Source organism: Morchella sextelata (genome assembly GCF_020137385.1).
Source record: "Morchella sextelata strain SCLS chromosome Unknown scls_5, whole genome shotgun sequence".
NCBI lineage: Eukaryota > Fungi > Ascomycota > Pezizomycetes > Pezizales > Morchellaceae > Morchella > Morchella sextelata.
Genome location: NW_025408620.1, coordinates 370,150 through 386,369, shown reverse-complemented (window position 1 = coordinate 386,369; position 16,220 = coordinate 370,150). Strand labels below are relative to the sequence as shown.

At 45.9% G+C, this 16,220-nt stretch overlaps 3 protein-coding genes across 3 annotated transcripts; 1 reads left to right on the top strand and 2 right to left on the bottom strand.

Moving 5' to 3' along the window:
* Nucleotides 1–106: 106 nt before the first annotated feature.
* H6S33_010610 (uncharacterized protein) lies at nt 107–571 on the top strand (the record flags this gene model as incomplete). The annotated part of the gene is made up of 2 exons (XM_044842562.1): nt 107–328; nt 398–571. The coding sequence occupies 2 exons, from the start codon at nt 107–109 to the stop codon at nt 569–571; spliced, it is 396 nt and encodes a 131-aa protein (XP_044696540.1).
* Nucleotides 572–5,990: 5,419 nt separating this feature from the next.
* On the bottom strand, nt 5,991–7,564 carry H6S33_010609 (uncharacterized protein; the record flags this gene model as incomplete). Its single annotated transcript, XM_044842561.1, has 4 exons — nt 5,991–6,250; nt 6,305–7,008; nt 7,069–7,282; nt 7,345–7,564. The coding sequence occupies 4 exons, from the start codon at nt 7,562–7,564 to the stop codon at nt 5,991–5,993; spliced, it is 1,398 nt and encodes a 465-aa protein (XP_044696539.1).
* Nucleotides 7,565–9,710: 2,146 nt separating this feature from the next.
* Nucleotides 9,711–12,723, bottom strand: H6S33_010608 (uncharacterized protein; the record flags this gene model as incomplete). Its single annotated transcript, XM_044842560.1, has 4 exons — nt 9,711–9,797; nt 9,868–10,910; nt 10,994–12,507; nt 12,665–12,723. The coding sequence occupies 4 exons, from the start codon at nt 12,721–12,723 to the stop codon at nt 9,711–9,713; spliced, it is 2,703 nt and encodes a 900-aa protein (XP_044696538.1).
* Between the last annotated feature and the right edge of the window lie 3,497 nt (nt 12,724–16,220).

Below are 16,220 nucleotides of genomic sequence, written 5' to 3'. Positions count from 1 at the left end.
CCTGGTTAATTCGAAGGTTCGTTTATAATACTCGCTGCCTCTCGAGCTCTGCTGCGTATACTATATATATCGCGCGACTTTGCACTCTAAACCTACACGGATCTACATGCCAGTCTTCACAAAATCTTTATTCCTGCGAGACTCATCTTCGCACCAAAATGAAACTTATAATTTCGAAACCCTCAGCCAGAACGCCGGTAGCTGGGATAATGTATCCATATCAAATACCTCTCTCGCAGCAGTTGCCGTCCTAGTCGCCATTTTGACCCTTTTTAAGACTTGGAAGGTGTGGAAGATTTTCAGGGGACGAAGATTGAAGAACAAAATCGTAAGTCTCCCAGAACAAATAATCCTTATATTGAGAAAGCGCTGAGGTTAACGATGGCGGTGTTTTCAGAAACTCGAAAACCTCGATAATGAGCGATCAAGCCTTGGTTGCCCCTTACAAGTCCTCCACAATTGCCATTATAACGAGAACGGAGTACGGAACATTCAGAATATCTATTACGATTACAGGACGACGGTCCAGAATTTTGTCGCGTATCGTGAGCGGAATCCACAGATAGTGTAAGCTGAAGGAGTACGGGACGTAGGATCAAAGAGGACTATATACCACGTATGGGGATTCATGTACGTTAAAAACGATCATTCAGCTTTCTACTTATTAATCTGACAATATCAGAGCAAACTTTCCTAAATAGATAGTCAATATTTAAATAGTGATAGATGTAGTGAGCACTTTTAGTCCTCTGCGCAACGATATATAGCTAGTCTTGTCAGTTTCGATCCAAACCCTATTCACATATATATGCGCGCATTGCACCGAGCCTCTCCTTGCTCGCACGAACGGGTGGTTATTATATTGAAAAGAATGGAGAAGATAGAGGTAATATATATACGGCTATATGTGGCTGCTGTTTTAAAATCCCGATCATCACAGTAACCCGTCCATGTTTGAACGTTTTGTTCTTTGACCTCAGCCTATTATAGTACGGATTCCCTCTAGGTCATGATGTTAGTTTCCTTCCGATATCGTGAGCAATCCAATTAAAATACTTCCTGATAATTCCCCGCAGCAATAGGCGGCCTATACGGCCGCTCATATGTACAAAAGCGCAATCATATCATAGGCTTATGGTTGCAATTGGGATAACTTGGAGCACAATTCCGTCGTCAAGATTTCAAAGCTAATAACATCCATATATAACCACGCCCTATTTTATCTCTCTGTTATTCGACTAGCTTCACCTGCTCTATCACTATAGAGCCCGATTAATTTAGCTGTTATGCGGGTACGTCTCTGGGTAGAGTTATTATGTTGGGGTTTGATGAATGTCGCGAACCATGTTGATTGTTACGTATACTGCTAACACAAGCGTTGGCCACAAGCAGTTAACAGTAATATTCCGGCTCTAGAAATTTCGTCGGAAACTCATGCACGTTGCAGCAAATAGGAAGTGCAGGACTTTCTGTCCAACTGTATTAGTCGACTCTAAGAGCCCCAATCTAAACACTCATTTAATCTGATTGGTTGAGCTACGGTATGTGACAGATCGGAGGGAATCCCCCCGCAGCCGCAGAGGGAAACACTACGATGTGAGTAGAGTACATTGGAGAGAGCTGGAGCTAGAGGGGGTCGAAGGCCAATAAATCAAGGACCAATAAGACTATCGGATCACTTCACGCTGCGTTTGTGACATGCCGATTGATATAACTGGCTTAATTTAGCTATGGTGCGCCTAGTCTTAAAGGTGACACGGGGGCATATGGAAGTGACTCCCAGGCCAATCAGAGGGCCTATTTCTAGCCGTCTTGGTGCCTCACTGCCACGGCTCAGGCAGGTATGCTTTTTTGGGGGTATAAATGGGTATAATTTTGTTCCACTTTGTTCACTCTTGGCGCTTTTTACATACAAAAACAGCCAATTTCAATCTCTTATAACTTCATGACCATGATAGATATCAGAAATATGTCCGGTCATTTTGTTCTTCTTCATTGTCTCTAGCATTTGTTCTGACAGATTTTTGATATCTTTTGTGGTGGTAAAGTTATAAGCGATTAAAATTTCGTGATTGGGTAGTTGCTATGTCATAAGGTGTCACTCGGAATTCTACGATTCCGTCTCTACTACGAGTGGAAGTGCATTAGTTAATGCATCAATTTTTGTGTGAGGAAAGTCGTCGGGAAATGGGTCGTTTTTGGTATGGGTAAAGTTTAAAATACTGTATAGTAAAAATAATTAAAATTACGTGGGGAAAGTAGTGATGGGCACAAGACGAAAAGTCTCAAGACTTTGTCCCGAAATACGAGACAAAACAAAAACAGGACCAGAAAGAGAGAAGACAAAACAAGACAAAACAGTCTCGAGACTTTTCGAAACTTGCGAGTGATCGTTTATGATCTCCATACCAGCTTTAAAATCTAGTTTTGATGGCTTCCCCTAAAAACCCTCGTGCAAAAAAATATCATTGTGAGGTAAACTGATACGAAAGCTCGACTAGTTGACCCTAACCCTAAGTATCGAGACTTTGCGCAATATATGGCTCAAGTATTGTTAATTTCGAGACCACCTTCTATAATCCACGAGAAAAGACGAAAATTGCTCAAGTATCGTCTTGTTTTGTATTGTGCCCCCATCACTAGGGGAAAGTCGTCGGGAAATGCATCCCCGAATAACTAAATTTCTGTGGGGAAATCGTAGGGAAGTGCGCGGGGTTTTGTATGGTAAAAACAATCCCGAATAGTTGGGTTTGTGTGGGGGAAGTCGTGATACCCGCTTAATGTTTTGTACGGGGGGGTTACCAGGGCGGTTTAGCTTTGTTCGGCAATTGATGGGCTGATGGCTCCGGCCTCGTCAGATAGATAGTTTCGTCTGACAATTAAGGGATTGGTGGTTGATATGAACTTAAGCTTATAATAGTTTGACACAGTATTATGCCTTGTGTATGCGAATACTCCTCGACTAGTGAACAAAGATTTGGAGGCGGTACACTACGCATGCATTGATGAGACACATAGACCTAGATTTCTCGACGTGGCGGCCCGGTCCCCAACCTGGTTTCTTCACCAACCTGCAGGATCCGTCACCAAGGACAAAGTGTACATGTAGAACTCCTCACACGAACATAAGAGTCGTGGCTACCAGTGCATATCATAATCTAATCATTGAAACTCTTGTATAGTCACTGTACCATCTAGATCTTTGATTCGCACCACGAGCCTTTAAAAACCAACGCAGCACAGCAAGCCACAGAACACGCAATCTCATACTCATGCCGTAATAGTTCTGTGGAAAGTTTGAAGGATTGGGTTTGGATCTTGGGTTGAGTGACAGACTATGAAAAAAACTCTAGTCAGAGATTCCATCTCTTTGCCTTCTTGGAAAAATAGCGCCCGGTCGTGAAAACACACGAAGGGATAGAACATGTAACCCTAACCCTGATAATATCCTAGAATACACTGGGCCCCGGGAATTGCTATGGTAATTTCTTTAAGCTGGCGTCTGTCTCGGAGGGAGAGAGATTTGGTATAGGATACTTCTAGTCTGATTCATAGTTCGTCACTCGTATGTTTCACTCTACGTCACATACCCAGCAAACCTCTTGGCGCCAAGGTGCGTACCTTGCGCAGCTTCTTTGTAGCTACATGTAGTCTGGCACTAAGCTACCCCCATCCCTTCGTGACCGGGCGCTATTTTTCCAGGAAGGCGACTTTTACTCAGTAGTAAACCTAACCCTCACTCCGTGAACCTCTTTTTGCTGTGACGTCACCTTCTGTGACCCCTCCCATACCTATTCTGGTGTCTCCACAGTCTGTAGGTAGCTAGATTTCCTGAATATCACCACGCCGTCATGGGCCTAATATGTCTCTGTTTTTGCTGCAACGAACGAAGGGGTATATATCCCTTCATTCGTCAGAGAAAAATCGGAGACATATTAGGCCCATGACGGCGTGGTGATATTCAGGAAATCTAGCTACCTACAGACTGTGGAGACACCTGAAAAAGGTATAGGAAGGGTCACAGAAGGTGACTTTACAGCAAAAGGTTCACGGAATGAGGGTTAGGTTTATTATCGAATAAAAGCTGCCCATTAGCGCCTGGTCGTGAAAACACACGAAGGGATATATACTAACTAGCTATATGTAGGTGTAGCTAGGTGATCACCCTACTTAGTTCGTGGCTATTAATTTGTCTTGTGTAAATTCGAATCAACACATGAAGATGTACAACAAACAAAGAGGGATGGGAGGGATTTATAACACATGTAAACCTTTGAACTTGCTAGAAATTTCATCTAGCTACTATGTATGTAATTTCTTGCCAAGATGCACCCTGCATGCTCTAGTAGACGTGGAAATGTATCAATTTTGACATGACGTTTCCCATACAAAAAGTTGCGAGATACACATTATTTGATGCAATAACAGACCGACTGTGTGTTAAAGGCATTCCTGTCCTATTACCGACGAGTTTACAGATGCATTTCCTTGCTAAAGGCATGTTAAATGCAATAAAATACAACTTTACTGACGACTTTACCTGTTAAAGGCATGTTAAAGGCAAAGAAAATACGAATTTACTGGTAGTTTCCGGTGTTTCCTGTTTTCCTATGAAGCTCCTCCTCTAGATCTCGAGATAGTTGAGTCCCCAAGTAGAATATTTCGATGGGGTCATCAAATGGTATCTGGCATTAATGAGCTTATAACAGTTAAAGAATACAATTTCATTTTGGTGGATCCATTGTTTGTATATACATGCAGACAACTCTGGCTGGGTAGTCCTGGTATAATAGTAGGATTCTCGATGATGAATGGTTTCATTGACGATGGCTTTGGTCAATCATGTGAAGCATCACCGGTGGCCAAAACTTATCCCCCCATGTGTATACGCTCAAAATATGTGACAGAAGCGTGGCCGGTAATTGCATCAGTAAAGTCATTGGTAAAGTCATTTTGAATATCATTTTATCGTCAGTAAAGTCGTCCGATTTCCCTCAAAACGACTTTCCCTCCACTAAAGTATTGACATTTCCCAGCGAGAATTGGGACCCCAGAAACGACTTTCCCGACGACTTTACTGAATATTCTAGGTACACATTTCCACGGCGCCTAGCTAGATATGGGAACTCCGTGGTTGGAAAGATCGAAGCTAAATGTTTTAATAGCCAGCGCTCAGGGTATGTGAATATTCAAATGGTTAGCATTAATGTGTCATTTATATAAAACTATCACCGGGCGTTGCCTGTCATGTGTTTCTGTAGTGGGATGTGCTCGCAAAGGTTGGGATTCTAGTAATTGTTTCACGCACGAATACACTCAATTGATAATGCATAGTTAGACGTCTTGGTGAATATGTAGTTTAATAAATTTTCAAACCTAAAAAGCTGAGTACGACTTATAATAGAGTTTCACAAACCAATCGGATTCATCTGGATATATGGTTAACGATTCATTCCTCGTTTGGCTTCTCCTCCCATTTATCAATATGATCAGAGAAGAGATGGCTACATGTACTTCTTAACAGCGCTTTATTATTATCTCACCCCGTCTTTTACTAGTACCGATCTATATACTCAAGATTTCTTTCCATCCAAGGGAAAGATCCATCCATCATGGAGATACCAGAGCTTTTAGGCTGTTAACTGCGCTGGCCCTCCGCTTCATAGTCACACCACTCATGATCCACACCCTCATCGTCTTACTATATATATATATTTACTAATTAAATATATATCGTCCTCTACTTTAACGAAGTGAGAGACAACTCGGGTGAGTGATGTTCCCCGAGTGATAATATACAAGTAAAATAGAGTTCGGAATTTCTTTTCTTCATTTTTCCTCAAGAAAAAGGTTGTACACTTAAAGAAAAATTAGATCAAGAACAGATATTTTGGAATACATATTAGGGATGGGTCTAAATCTATTTCTCGACAATCTTCACCGGCACTATAATTACTCATCCCACCAAATCCCGAGCCATATCTAAACCCTCAATACTGCGGGAAGGGGCCAGCAACCCCGCTCTTAGCCCACTCTGAAATGCCACCCTTAATGTCAAAAACACGCCCTCCCGCTACACCTGCATCTTTCAGATGTTTCGTAACATGCTGTGAGTCGTTCCCGAGACGGCAGAGGACATAAACTGGCGCTTCGGGTGAGCTTTTAGCTAGGAGTGATTTCAGTGATTCTGGGACCTTGGATGTCGTATCCTCTGCGAGTGCTAGCGACTCGAATTCAGAGTATGGAATGTCTTTTACATCATTAGTATAGTTCAGTCAAGCACTAAAGCGTGGGGATATATTACTTAGGCTCCCTTCTAACTTGCAAATCCCGAACTGTGTTTCATCTCTCACATCTAACAAGGTATGTTCCTTTCCCTCATCTCGAACTTTCATATACTCGCTCACATCGACTCTCTCCTCAGGTTTCAATAACCCCACTGGAGCACTGCTCCCACAAAACGCAATGTGATCGATCAATCCCTTCTCCATTGCTTCCCTCGTTATCTTATCCTTTGCGTCAGCCGGCTCTCCACATGCCACACAGGCTTTCCTTCGCCCACGCATCTTCAAAGTTCTAAATGCCATTTGTGGAAATGCCGAGAATATTGTCATACTCGCCGCTTTCTGTTCTGGGGGAGCCGGTCTAGAAAGCAACTTGATCGCCTCGAGGGCTTGGAGAACACCCATGACACCTACAACGGGGCCTAGAATGCCGCCTTCGCCGCAACTGGTGACAGTAGAGGCCGGAGGTGGATTCGGCCATATGCAACGGTAGCAAGGGCCGGCTCCAGGGGGATCATTGAGCACAATCAATTGACCGTCTGTGCGTAGGGCGGAGGCGGAGACGATAGGTTTGTTGAGGATGATTGCAGTGTCAGAGATGAGATAACGAAGGGAGGGATGGTCAGTACAATCAAGGATCAGGTCGTAGGGAGTGAGTATGGAAAGGGCATTGGCTGAGGTGAGTGCTTGAACGTGAGGGATATATGTAGGGTTAGGGTTCAAGCTATCATAGTTTCAGTAAGTGATAGTTCATGAGGAGGAATGTAAATGGTTAAATGCGTACTCTTTCAGGTAGGTGATCGCAGACTCAACCTTTGACATCCCAACCTTGGAAGTAGAATGTATGATTTGTCTATGTAGATTCGAGTGCTCGACAGTATCATGGTCAATTATCCCTATGGTTCCCACACCAGCCCCAGCGATATATGCAGCGGCTGGTGACCCAAGTCCGCCAGCGCCTACTATAAGCACCTTGGCACGCTTTAGCCGCAGTTGTCCTACACTCCCGGCACCCGAGTCAGCGATCATTGACCATGATTAGGAATCAAGCAAACCTCACCATCAAACCCAATCTCTGGCATGATCATCTGTCTACCATACCGTCTATATTCATCCAACAAAAGTGGCAGGCTCTCATTTGGTTCTTTTTGCTCTTCTCGAGCTTCGGCGGATATGACGACATCGCCAGAAGCTTCTTGAGCAGAGGTGCGGAGGGCAGCCAACTCGGCCTCGAGCTCCTGTATACGAAGCTTCAGCGCAGCGGGGTCTTGTGATTGCATTTTTAACTACTCTTTATACGGGATGTTTGGTCGAGGACTCGGACTAAGTACCACAGTGGAGTCACGTCACAGTCAGTTGGAGTGGAGGAGAGTTACCCGGCTGGTGTGGGGGACTGGGTTCATAGGCACTCACTCGATAGTCATGTGGTAACTAAAGCTCTGCATGATGGCTAGACCCGGGGAATCAATGGCTTCGGCAGCTTTGTAAGTCCAAACTCGGCGTCTAGCTTTCGAAGCTGCTTATGTAGTACTCACTTTTGAGTAGCACCCACATGTATGGAGACCGTACCATGGTAGGTGGTACAGATCGCTAGATCTGATCACGTCCTCCCCCCCACGCTGCCACACTCCGGTTCCCGCTGGACTGACTCGAATGAAAATAATCTCTCATTCCATATGAAGTTAGATTAAAAAAAATCACACCCTTCTTCAACGTTCTGAGCCGGTGTCTAGTGATATTAATAGGGCTGATATACTAGTGCCTCCTAAAGTTGTTCGCGATTCGGAATCAAGCAGATTTCTATTTTTGTTTGTTATATGACTTCTTTGAGATCATATCTCTCTGTAAGAGCGGCTGGTATGTTATTTCAATTAGTTGGGTATCGATATGGTATAGTAATATATGCGCCCCAAGACCGAAGCTACCCGGAATTCAGCCCGGCTGGGGTTGAGAGCTGATGGGAATTACAATTCGACCCTTTACATATATCAACGACATTCTTGAGGGTACTTCTCATCTTTTTCTTTTTTCTTTTCCTTTTTGTTTCTATTCATCTCACGTATTTCTTCCGAACCCCCTACGTGCGCGTACGTACTCCGGCCCCCTCCTTCCACATAATTATCTCCACCGTAGATATAGTGGCAGCACTTACACGCCTCAATAGCTAGAGCATACGTACGTACAGGTACGGTCCGATAAGCTAGCTATTCTACGCCTCTTGATATATGCGCTTATCCACCCCACCACACACATACGACCGACCACAGCCTTGTCCAAAAACATCGGCATTAGATTCCCCGGCTATAAGGGTTAGTACCTGCATCTACCCATCTCGCTGGTTAGGTAGTGTGGGTAGTTATAATAAGCTGGTAAATTAAGTTAATTATTTGGGGCGCGGGTGCATGTGAGTTGGGCCGTCAGCTTTTAGATGCTTATGTGGGCACGTGAGGGACCGCGCGCGGCGGCTACGGGCAGTGCAGGGAGGTTTTTGTTGCGAGAGGGACTTGAAATGATCGGTTCAGCATCTCTTGTACAACGACGTCCGGCCTGACAAGACTACCTACATAGTGCCTATCTCAAATACGTGCGTGGTGTAGCATCAATTGATCTAGATCTTATCTATTACGCGAAAGAACGACAGCTAGGAAAATTATGTATGTACCAAACACTATGCCAATTAAACACGCTTAATAGCAAAAGCAACCCAAATATGTACGCATAAGAAGCCAGCCATATTTTTTTTTGTTCGAAAACTAATAACTATGTATGTATGTTCGCAGATGTCCTTCATCCGAATCCATCATACCATCCCATCCTTGCATCAGAAAGAAAAAGGTGAAAAGGAAATAAAACTCCTCATTAACACCGCCCTAAAAAAGTAAAGAAAAAAAAAGAAAAGAATCATTAGAGATCGAAAAATGGTATCCGTAAAATGCATCAAACATAAATCAACATGCTTAGAATCATAGATACCATGCCTCTCGCGCAACATGACATAACAGAGCATAGACCCTCCCTAGATAAAAAAAAAATGAAAATGAAAGATGATGCGCCAGAGGCTCGATACAATCTGAAAAATCAGCAAGCAGGAGCGTGGCAGCAGAAAGCACAAGATGGGGAGAGTCGAATGAAAATAAAAGACAAAAATGCACAATATGAATATGGTATAAAAGCGAAGGCGTGATAAAAGAATCACAAGGCCCACTCGGCGGTGAAAACAAAACGAAAAACCCAATTCAAAAACAAAAAACCCTACATGCTACACGCTTAATGCCAGTGCTAATTCAAACTTTTTTCGGACGAAAAGCCCCTGTGGGGACCGGCGATTGTCGTCTCTTTCCCCTTATTCGTTCCGGTAAATCATAAACTTCGTCAAATCCAGTTGTCCAATGTTCTAGCTCAGTAAATTCTTTCATATTTCATCTTTCATCCGATGAACTCGCCATTCGCCATTTCCCACCATGGCCTGTCCTCTTGCCATACTCGCTGCATCAGTAATCTAGCATGCCTCACCTAAAAAAAAAAAACGCAAAAAATGATTAGCCGAGATTGCCGCGTTGAAGGAAGTAGGCAATTGACTTACCTGAGTCAGGCCACTCTTTTCTACCTCTATCAACCGCTGTAGAGTGTAGTCTCTATGTCTATCTTCCATCGCCTCGCACCCAGCCGAGAACAGCGGGAAAAGAAGACAATTCTCTGCTGTCCCTCCCTGCCGTACATTCTTCATAGCGTTGACAATTTCCCTAACGGCGTTCTGGACACTCGGGTTCATGGTGGGGTAGTTCAATACGCGACGGTACAGGTGCACCAATGCCGCCCAATGGAACGCGTCATTGGTCGCTAAAAGTTCCCCAGCGTCTAGCGCATCCGTAGGCGAACCCATCTGGAAATGTTTTCCCTGATGGTGTGTGTGGCTGCAGTGGCCAGACGCCTTGCCCCTAGCATCCTCCAATTCTTTTTGCAGCGCCATGGCCTGGCTTTTGATGGACTGCGAGGGGCTCCATAATTCCAATTGTTCGCGATAGCTCAGGCCATGGCTTGAAATTATGGAGGGATCATCCAACAGGAATCTCTTTTCCCTCTCACATTGCCTCGCCAATTCTCCAATCTTCGCTAGAACGCTGACACATCTCCCTGTAAAGCCGAAGAAGCAATCTACGGAAAATTCCTCCTGCTCGTCGTCTTCCACATCGTCGTTGGTCCAGTACTTGCCGCTAAAAAACGGCTCGTCGATCTCTCTTCCACTGAGGCTTCCCAACAGGTCTAGATACGCAAACCATCGCACCAAAAAGTAAGACACCTTGTCTCTACTGTGCATACCCTGGGCACCCCCGCGAGCAAGGATAATCTTCCGAGCAGCGCTCAGATGCGTTTGCCAGGTCAGGCCGCTCATGTGAAACGGATTAGGCGAGATGATTTGATATGACGATAGCATAATGGCAGTTGCGAGGGTCGAGTCGCTCTTGGCATCAGTGGGATCGTCCAGAGATGCATGAAGACTGCGAACAGTTTCATCCAGAAACCTACCAATTCGTTCTGTAGGCTCCTTGTGGTCGAGAAGTCGTGCCCGGTGGCTGGCAGAATATGCAAGCAGCAAATTCATCAGATGATCCGTTTGCACGGCCACTAAAAAGATACCGGATTATGTCAGCTGAAACCGCATGATTACCCAAATAAGCATCTCCACCCGGGAAAAGAATATAGCTTACTCTGCGGCAGAATGCTCTTGAACGGATTCTCGGAGCAATCGTGAGGTACCAACAACCTTGCAGTGTAATGCAGGTAATGGTGGAAATACATCATATTCTTCTTGTTTGATAATAGTAGCTGCGGCAATGGATCAAGCCGTCGGGGAATGGTGATCTGCACGGGATAGAATGGCGAGTTGGGGTTCATATACACCCCATTACCTCGGGCACCACTAGGGTACATCCGCGAATGGCTGAATCTTCTCATGGTTTGGGAGTAGTCCCCAAAATTATGTCGCGGAATCTCTTCCACATCGCTGTCCCCATCCATATCTGGTATGCCATGATCTACACCAAAGCTCATGGCCTTTGGACTTTCTACACCAAAATTCATGCCTTTCGGGCTATCTTCTTGCTTGAATTCATCCATCTCTGAGGTGGGATATCTGTCAACATAACCGTAGCTGCTATCCGGATTAGGCAAGGGTGCGGCAAGTAGGTTCTCGACAGAAACCCTTCGCATGATGGTGTTTACCCCCACACCCGATACCGCGGAATGGTCCATCAACGCCATGTGGTGGTGGTGTTCCATTGAAACGCCTGATGATGTTGGCATGTAATTCAAAGCTGTTCCAATCGAAGTAGTATGTGGTGGCATAGTTACGGAATGCCCATTCATATTGCCGTAAATATACGGTGAATTCGGGGCGGGCTGTGTGGGCGAAGTGCTAGTACGGATTCTCTTTGTGGGGGTTTGAAGGATTGGCGGTGGTGCATGGTAAACCTTTTGTTGCTGGTGCAATGGGGGTGAGTTCTGAGGTTGAGAATAGTGTGTGGGACTGGTTACTGAGCCTGGAGGGCTATGGACATATCCATTCCCATGACTTGACACAGGTGACGCGATCTGTGTGACAAAAGACCCAGACACTGGGGTGTATGGGGTGTAGATACCCTGTTGATGATGCTCCGTTTTATAGACGACGTCATCATTATAACCAGTTGAATGGGGAGTAGCAGTTGTAGGGGTGAGGTTTTGTTCCCAATCGTAAGGATTTGGCCTATTCTGCGGGTGCATTATAGGCGTTTGAGGCTGCAATGGAGGTGGACGTCCATTGGTCATCCTCAATTGGGGATCCAATTGTACTGTAGACGATTGCATCACAGGTTGAGGAGGGGTTTGAGGCTCTGCTACCGAAAACACAGTCTGATAGTTTGACATTGTTGTCTTCTTTCCACTACCGACCCTGGGTACGGGGGCCTTCCGCGTTGTACCATTGTTGTGCGTGGTCTGTACGAAGGTTTGCGGTGAAGGGAAATGTTGATTAATGGAGAATTGGCCAGCACCGGGAATAAACTGTGACTGGTCGTCGGGATTGGGATCTTGACCGTTGGCCCCGTTCTCAAGCTGCTTCTTTTTCAATGGGCGACCGCCCCATGATAGCCGAATCTTGTAATCGCAATCCTCATCAAGTCGCTCACAGTTACTGCAGCGAGGTTTCTCTTCTCCGCATTTCACCTTGCGAGCCTTGCAGTTCCTGCACAGATCGCGCTGTTAACATGTGCCATCTCTGTATATATCAACGGATTGGGAGCGGAAGAAGGAACTGGGTAGGAATATATAACGAGCGAAGAAAACAAAATGAATGAATAGAATAGAATGGATGAGATTGAATAAATGAAATAGGACCATACCAACACCCATTCCTGCTACGACGACGAATTTCACGACCAGCGACTGGAGCCCGAGGCATTGTTGAATTGTGTATCTAATTAGGATGAGAGGGGGGAATCGCTATAACGCGACACTCGGGAGAGGAGTAGGAGAAAAGTAAGGTTCGATCCGATGTGGTGGCGATAACGTCACGAAAGATGGCGGGGTGGTAGGAAGAGAGGTTAATTCAACGACAACGCGACGAGGATGAGATCGTCGCGACAGGATAAAACGAATAGACGCTGGGATAGAGGAAGAGATGGCCTGAGAGAGAGAGACTCCTGTGGTTACCACGTAGGAGAGACGGCGACTGAGACCTCGATAATAGTTTTTTCTTCTTGTGAAGATATCGATTCCAGCGGACAGCCGGCGGGCACGCGGGGGGCGGGGGCGGGAAGGGAAGGGGCTAGGGTGGCAATAAAAACTGAACCCCTTCGTTAAGGTAGTGGGCAGACAGTAGGTATTGTAGGTATGATGTATGAGATACCGTTGATGGTCAGACAGCCCAGTATCAAGTAGGTAACTGTAGCAGGAGCCACAGCGAAGGGGGGGGGAGGGGGGGTGCGATAGTAATGATAGAAGAGTATGTAGAGAGAAATAGTATCAGAGCAGCAGCAGCAGCGAGGGAGGGTTCGAGCGCATGCAGTATAATGATTCGGGGCTATATCTGGTCAGGGAAAACAGAAGGCAGCAGTATCAAAACAAAATATTCGTAAAAAAAAACAAGGTGTAGTAGTGGTATTATTAGGCAGCGCTGCCTGCTGCTGTGGGTGACCGAAATTCGTACTCAGGTCGTAGCGTGCTGACTCCGGGTGACTGACTGACGAACTGACTGAAGCCTGACTTGACAGACTGCGAAGGTACGGATCACTGAGAGGAGGATGTGGGAGAGAGAGGATAGAGAACTGAAGTAAGAAGTGCGAACCGGTGAGGAAAAGATGAATAGAGGGGCGTGGAGGGTGGAGGGGAGCCGGGGGTGGCCAGTGGGTGTTGGTGGGAATGGAAAGAGAGACGGCAGAGCAGGGTACCTCTTTAGTTACATACAGGGTCTACAAGGGAAGACGACCACGGGAGGGTGTGAAGTGGCCGGGGGCAGCCTCTTCAGTCGATCACAGGGTGGGGGGAGGAGGGTTAGAGATATTACGGTACGTACGAGAGGGGCGATGGCAAGCACCTACTGGACGAACCACCCAGGTGGAGTACACGGACGAGGGCATGAATTGTGGAGAGGCCAGTCGGTATCTCCATATGTACGTCCGCTGTATCACGGGAAAGCGCACTCTAGCGAGGCGGCAGCAGAGGCAGTAACGTATCGAGCAAGCCGCAGACTGGTAAATCGCGTAAAGCCGAGGGATTTGGAGCCGCTTGTCTGGCAACAACATCGTACATCGTGGTAATACTCTACATACTCTTAGAGTAGAGTACTTTACTGTGCATAGGCCTGTCCTTGCTACCTTACTTCACCCCATCTATGAAGTACATACATGTACTCTCCCAGCTCTGACTAGTGTATGTAGAGCATTTTTTTATGTATCAGGTACGTAGTAGTACCTGTACCTACTCTAGGTAGATTTTGCTAGGTACCTTCTTTAGAGTACTATACGATGCCATGTACTTACCATACCATACATCATGTATCCTATGGTTTCTCCCTCTCTCTCACACACCCCAGAAATATACTCCAATCTACTGGCTATATTTTTCTTTCCTCCCCGACCACCCCCTCTAGGAGAAAAGAAAAAGAAAGAAAAATCTCCTGCTCCTTCTCAGGCATTGATATCAATCGTCAAGATTAACGCCGCCAACCGCAGAGAAGAACAGTAAATCGGTGGAAAGAGAGGGGAAAGGGGACCCTATCGAACGGAGCGGAGAAGGGCAACAAGCCGATCAGGTTGTCGTTGGTAGGAAAACGAAGCCACAGTGGACGCCATGCGCATGTCTATGAGACCATGTTCTACCTGCTCCTAGTGACACACTTGAAAGCTGCGAGCTGCGGCAGGGATGAGGGGGTTTCTCTAACGCACCTGTTGTCCAAGTAAAAATTCACATATCTAACCGCTTCGATACGCGACCACACCCCCCCTCCCTTCCCCCAGGCCCTCGAGGGCTAAATTTGTGATCCAGGTAGCTCGAGTGTATCGTGCATCTGGACTCTGGAGTGCTGTGATGTACGTGATACCCGTACGTACAAGGTCGGCACAGACGCAACAATAGGTATGAGACAAGTAGCAAGTACAGCTTGTAAGTACATGGTAATAGATAACCGGTTAATGATGTCTCTCATTCTTTTTTTCCCTGAAAAACAGAATCGTCATGGGGAAATCTCGATCATCATTTGGAAGAAATAAAATAATAAACATCGGGTTACCTCGGCACACGGTCCGGCTCAATAATGGTGACCCAATTCTACACTTGCCACTGACCGACCACCCCCTTCGGAGCGGGCTCGCAAGAAGCCGAGAGAGACGCCCAGCAGCGCTGCTGCTTTATTTGCCGCCGCCGCTAGGGTAGGTAGAGTAGAAGATAGAGTAGGTATCGTACCGCCTGTAAGTCATTTGAGACTACTCTAACGCCATGGTCTGGTTGCATGCTTGATCCTCAGCAGGCTCAAATCCGTGCGTTTCTTTTTTTCGAAGCTTCTTTCCTAGATTCACTACGTCAGCCCTACAAGATCCAACCAGAGAGCCCTTGATAACACGTATGAGAGAATACGGAGTGTCTATCCGTAGCTGTCTTTGCTTTATCTACTGAGGTGCAATACCTGTCTCGCCTTTCTTCATTTCTAGCTGTGTTGCCAGTCAGCATCGGTTTCATCAAGCTTCATCTCTCTATTTCCAATCCAAATTCTCCAATACAAGTTCAGAGGCCCGTTTTCTTCTTGTATATTAGGATCCAAGTGCCCGCACAGACAACAATCATGAGCTATAGGAAGGATCATAGGACTCCTGGACAAATAGGCGGAGTCGATATAGTGTTTCCCTATCGACCTGATAACGTCGAGAGCTCGCTCATCAAGAAACATCCCCTTCAGCGGATTCATTCTCCATCACGGTCAATTTCAGCTTTTGTGCACGTATGTCATTCTTCGGCTGAGCCCTTACCCATTGTTTTTTGTTTTCCCACGTTACACTTGTTTGATGAAACTCCCTCACCTGGAGTGGCGATGCGGCCAACCCCGTTGCTGCCTGCACATAGCTATTGGCGTCTCCAAATATGCAAGACCCTTGACATTGGATAATTTGTTCACACCCCACGGCAGGCTACCGGACTCGTGAGCTTCTTGTATTCCTTCCAATGGTAAGTGAGCCACACCATCATCCACTTGTTCTGTGCCAAAGGTTGCCTAGCTAGCTGTGGAAATGAATGATTCTCCAAATAAGCTGTTATCACTCATAGCTGACACATTAATCTTATCATAATTCAGTTTACAATATTTTCCAGGTGAAATGTAAGAGAATTGCCCCTTCGCCGTCCTCTTTTGCCACTCATTTAGTGTTGCTGCATTCCTCATTTGGTGAACCAAGCCTCTTCTGCAAT